Source organism: Dipteris shenzhenensis, chromosome 9 (assembly GCF_047967505.1).
Source record: "Dipteris shenzhenensis isolate YYH24624 ecotype China chromosome 9, Dip_SZ_1.0, whole genome shotgun sequence".
In the NCBI taxonomy this organism is placed as follows: Eukaryota; Viridiplantae; Streptophyta; class Polypodiopsida; order Gleicheniales; family Dipteridaceae; genus Dipteris; species Dipteris shenzhenensis.
In genome coordinates this window covers 46,523,828-46,528,748 of record NC_141604.1, presented here as the reverse complement: position 1 = coordinate 46,528,748, position 4,921 = coordinate 46,523,828, and the positions used below count along the sequence as shown (strand labels likewise).

The window sequence follows — 4,921 nt, the reverse complement described above, 5'->3', positions numbered from 1 at the left end:
TATCGATGCGACGAAGCAAGGAAATCCAAGATGGATGCAAGATCAAAGGATGATGACACCTTTATTCATCGATGCGATGGATCAAGAAAATCCAAGATGGATGCAAGATTGAAGGATGACGACACCTTTATTCATATGGTTGTAGTCCACGTGACAAATTGTATAGATTTGAACAAGGATCAGTTATTGTATTGCCTTATTCATGTATTTGTTGGACTTCAGCTTCCAAAATATGGCAACACAAAATCAATAATAAATCCACTACCCTTGACATTTGCAGGGAGGATCGGTTCCTAACAGACCCTGTGTTGTGTATCATGTCCATGATTTTACTAATTTGCTTTTTTCCTTAAATTTTTGATTAAATACTAGGATTCAATTTTGACATGTATTTGGACTTTAGCTTCCAAAATATGAACAATACGAAATCAATAATAAATCATCACCCCTGATATTTACGGGGAGGATCGGGTAACGGACCCGATGTCGTGTCTCATGTGCACCATTTTAGTCATTCGCTTTTTCCATTAAAAGTTTGATAAAATACTAGGATTTAGTTTGAGTTACTCCATGACAAAAAGGTTGCCTGCCGCAAATCTAGTTAAAAGAGAGTTGGGTTATAATGAGGCAATAAAGCAAGCGCTTTTGGATGCAAAAGAAAAAAGCAAATGATTTTAAAAAGAGAGTTGGGCTATTACAAGGCAATTTTTATAGGATGATCTCCATAAAATGGCAAACAACTTAGTTAATTTTGTCTAAAATTGCATGTGGGAATTCACAAAAGAGTTTCAACCCTCGACTATAGCAATGTAGCAACTACCTCTAACGAGGTAGTGCTAGTACCGCTAAGGAGGCAAAGTTCCTCCAATTCTTAACTAGTTAGGTGTTTACTGACTAGCACACCACCCACGGACCATGGATGGGCAAGATTGCCCGCCCACCTACAAGCCATGGCTGAGATACATTCAATGTCCCATGGGTCGGATGCTCGGCTCTAGTTTGTAAACACAAGGGTGTTTACAGGTTAGCGGCACCATGAGCATCGCTAGCAGACAATGGACGGGCAAGCAGTCTTGCGCACCTGCAACACGCAAGGGCGAGATGCATGCGAAGCGCCATGACTAGAGGCACAACGCGGATGGCCGAGATGCATTCAATGTTCCAATGGAGTCTGTAAAGTTCAAAAATGGCAATTGTAAAGCAAGCGAGGCTGTGGTTAGGTTAAGAAGAAGAACCGCTATAGAGAGTGAGGGGTACGAAATGTGTGGCCAAAGGCAAAAAGTCATCTTGTTCTTCTTCAAGTCGTCCTGTTGTTGTCGTTGTTGTTGTTTGTTTGTTTGTTTGGATGTCGTAAGGGTTTCGTCTCTCGTTGTTCTCTGCAGATCGAGCTTCAGATTGTGTCCAATTCTCTTTTGGTTTTGCTTCTCGATCCTGCCGATCTTCCAACAACATCCTGCACTTGCTCAACGCGGTTAGTTGTTTGATTTCGCCCCCTTTGGCTTTCAGATCCTCTGATTCTCTGCGTACATTCAGTTTCTCTTCTCAGTCTTCACGATATTGAGATCAAGAAATTGTGCAAGGCCTCGAGGGATCCCCTCACAGCCTTTTTCTCCACCCGCTGATTTTCTTCCCACTTTGCTGCTCTGCTCACAACCCTAATTTGTTGGGAACGTTGAGCCGTTTGTCGGACCCCTCTCCCTTCTGCCTCAGCATACGCCGTTCTCCTTTTCAATGTTGTAGCGATATAATCATTCATGGAAGCTTCGCCTTAAACTTGGGTTTTCAAACTTCTCCTGCCATGCTGTTCGACCTGCCATACCCCTGCATTCTTTGCTGCGAGCTCTCTTATCGGCCCACATCCTCAGCGTGGGAGAGTCTCGAGCTAGTAGTTCATGAAAATACCTGGTTCTCACGCGTGAGGAACGAGGCAAAGTCACATTCACCTCCGATTTTTATTGACAAAGGCGGAGGTTGAGAGATTCTCGAAGCCGTGGTTTCCTATATTGGTCTCATACTGGTTCTTTGGAGAACCTATATTCTTGGGCGCCAAAGTCGTGAAGCAGGAGTCTTGAGAAATGGAGGGATATATCGAGGCAGATCTTTTGCATCCTGTACGTGAGGCAGATCCTACCGACTCGAAACATCTTGGAGACATGTGTAACGCGCTACAACTTTTGAATGTCGAAGGTGAAAGCTGCCGAAGTGAAGCTCAGTCGTCGAAAATTGTGGCTACCCAGATGGTAGGTCTTTATTTAGCTACCTTCAGAATAATATCTGTAGTTTTTGTTCATGTTGAGGTGTTGTCAATGAGATTTTCCTGTTTTTTTCACGGGCTTGGTGTGGAGTTTGTGGGAGGCTTGGCACACCTGGCTTTTGCTTTTATGTGCTAGCGGTTTGTTAGACACATGGAATTCGTTTACGATTAACTGAAGACACCCCTTAGCTCCGTTTGTTGCTTGTAATTGTTGGCGGCGCTTCCATATTTATTCTGTTAGCTGCAATTTGTTCAAATGCGAGAACCAAATCCTTTCCCTGCCCCCCTTTTTGTTTATTGTTATGTTGGATTCAGTTCTTCATCATATTCATAGATTGTCTTTTTACCCCAGTTTTTGGTTTTCCTCACCCTGTGAAGATCTGGGAATGGTTACTCCTCTTGTTCTTGTCTGCATTAAGTTTGTAATTAGTTTCTGCTCTTCACCCTATGGCACGATAGGGAATTCCAGAAGGAGAACAGTTAGGTGGGACTCCATTTGATGGGAAGGTGGATGAAGCTTGGCTTTGTGCGATATGTCGTGATAAAATCAAAGTGGAAGAAACGGCACAGATTAAAGGCTGTGAGCATGCCTACTGGTAATTGGTTCTAGCCCCATTTCCAAACCGGGCATAACCTTCAGCAGGGCTTGTTCCTTTGGAAGCTGTCTTATGCAAATTTTCTAATGTGTGCAGTGTCACGTGCATTTTGCGCTGGGCTTCTTACAAGACTGAGGCATGGTGTCCTCAGTGCAGACTTCCTTTCTCTTTCTTGTACGTGTATAGAGCTTTGGATGGGAGGTATTACTTGATCTGAACTCTCTAGCAAATGTTTGTCTATTCTGCATGTCATGTTGTATGTGCTACTTTTTCCATTCCTGCAGAGCCCTATATTTTGCTATCAATATCGTTTTTGTGAACTAGGCTGTTTGGTTTTTTGTTCCATGAACGATAATTAATGGACATCATATTTTATACCTGCTTTGGCCTTAGAAAATGGAGTTAGAACTTTGAAGTGAGAAGTGGCTCTTATGTTCTAATTGGTATTCTTGGAATCAGGCACTTTTTTTAATGCACATGTTTGCATTTGTCAATGTGCATACATGTGTGAGAGCATTTGTTTATACCATGGTCTACACCCACTGGTGGTGCTGATGATGTCAGTGGGGATGTCGTAGTAGCTAGTCCCTGCTATGCATGATGGAGTTTATGGTTTTCAACCTTATGAGTGACTATCATGGAATTGAAACTGCACTGTGTTGTGTTTTTTAGAGGATGAGTTTGGGAATGTTCCTGGATTCATCCAGGTATATATACTTGAAAGAGAATTGGCAGACTGAAATCACAACAGTTATCTATTAAAGGTGGACTCTACAACGTCAGAGAAGTAGTTAATAGATGGTGTCCTCGTGCAATATGGATAACTTTATATCGGAAGAGTGAGGGGGAGAGGGGGGGTTTTGAGAGGGGTGCACACTTGGATGTTTCAGTGTGTTCTTATCGCATAGACTTGCAAGTTTTTCTAGCTTAGGCTGTGGATCTGAGGGAGGGACTTAGAGAGCAACAGAGAGAGAGAGAGAGATGGGGGGAGAAGCTGTGGAGAGATGGGTGAGCACTTGGATGTCTCTAATTGCGTAGATGCTGAACTTTTTAATAGCTTAGGCTGTGGATGTGGTTTTGGCGGCACATTTCCTAATTGGTGTCCTATATGTATGACTTTGCAGCCTTGCAGATTATATGTTTGAGGAGAGTGTGTGTCTGCTCCTCAGAGCACGCTGGTTTCAGCCTTTGCGTCTCCAAGAGTCCGAGGAGCAGGAAGATTTCCAAGATGATTACGATGTTTATGAAGAGTCGTACTACACTTCAAATGTGCGCTTAGGGAATAGGAGATGGGGGGATTCAGGTTATGTACGAGGTGGCCGTCGAGAGGCTAGGCCTGTTGGAGTTCGACAGGTTGCAGCAGAGTCCACCACTGGTGGTTCGTCATCAAGACAGGCAAAGGGTAAGGAACCAGCCAAAGAAGCTACTGGGCGTCGTGCTCGACGGGCCCAGAAACGTGAACTGTTTGACAAAATGGTGGGAAAACAGCAAGGGTAGCATGCATCGAATGCGCAATGAGCTGTAGTTGTAACAGCTCGATCATATGGAACATTGGTACTGTAAATGTATCTGACTTCTTGTTACGGGGTTGTGAACGTCTAACTACCTTTTTCCTTGTGGATATTTTGATATTTTGATATTTTATTGGACAAGACAGAGAACTTGTGAATAGTTTTGGAGTGACAATGACCAAGCCTTAGGAAGGGGTTCTGTAGAACTCAAATCTTTTTGTGTTTCAGCTAGATTACTTTCCTTCCTCTTTTATCCTTAATGTAATGCTTGCTTATTATGTTGAGGCTTCGCTCAGTATTGGTTTATGAAGTGTTCTGCTATTTTTTATGCTTGAATGATCTGGGCTTCTTTCTGGCTCTTCTTATAAAGCTTGACAAGAAGCTTGTACTGAGATTTCATGGCACGAGTCCCAGCAATGATGAAATAGAAGATTTGAGCCACGATTCTTACAAACGAAGTCCAATTGCTCGACTTCTTCATCTTCGATATTTCTTTGAGTGCATCACCTAATCTTTATTTTGGTGGGTGCTGTGTTTTTTTTGTGAAAATTATCAAGGGC

The 4,921-nt window shown here is 42.9% G+C and overlaps 1 protein-coding gene across 1 annotated transcript; it reads left to right on the top strand.

The window, feature by feature from the left end:
- The first annotated feature begins 1,265 nt into the window (after positions 1-1,265).
- LOC147898733 (uncharacterized) lies at positions 1,266-4,667 on the top strand. Its single transcript, XM_087379331.1, has 4 exons — positions 1,266-2,240; positions 2,714-2,850; positions 2,947-3,051; positions 3,975-4,667. The coding sequence occupies exons 1-4, from the start codon at positions 2,076-2,078 to the stop codon at positions 4,345-4,347; spliced, it is 780 nt and encodes a 259-aa protein (XP_087235457.1). The 5' UTR covers positions 1,266-2,075; the 3' UTR covers positions 4,348-4,667.
- Positions 4,668-4,921: the final 254 nt, after the last annotated feature.

Bases quoted from the DNA above. Each gene is read 5' to 3' on its own strand.
- LOC147898733 (XM_087379331.1), top strand. From the start codon at position 2,076: ATGGAGGGATATATCGAGGCAGATCTTTTGCATCCTGTACGTGAGGCA. The intron at 2,241-2,713 runs GTAGGTCTTTAT...ATGGCACGATAG, and splicing joins AAATTGTGGCTACCCAGATG to GGAATTCCAGAAGGAGAACA. The intron at 2,851-2,946 runs GTAATTGGTTCT...TAATGTGTGCAG, and splicing joins GGCTGTGAGCATGCCTACTG to TGTCACGTGCATTTTGCGCT.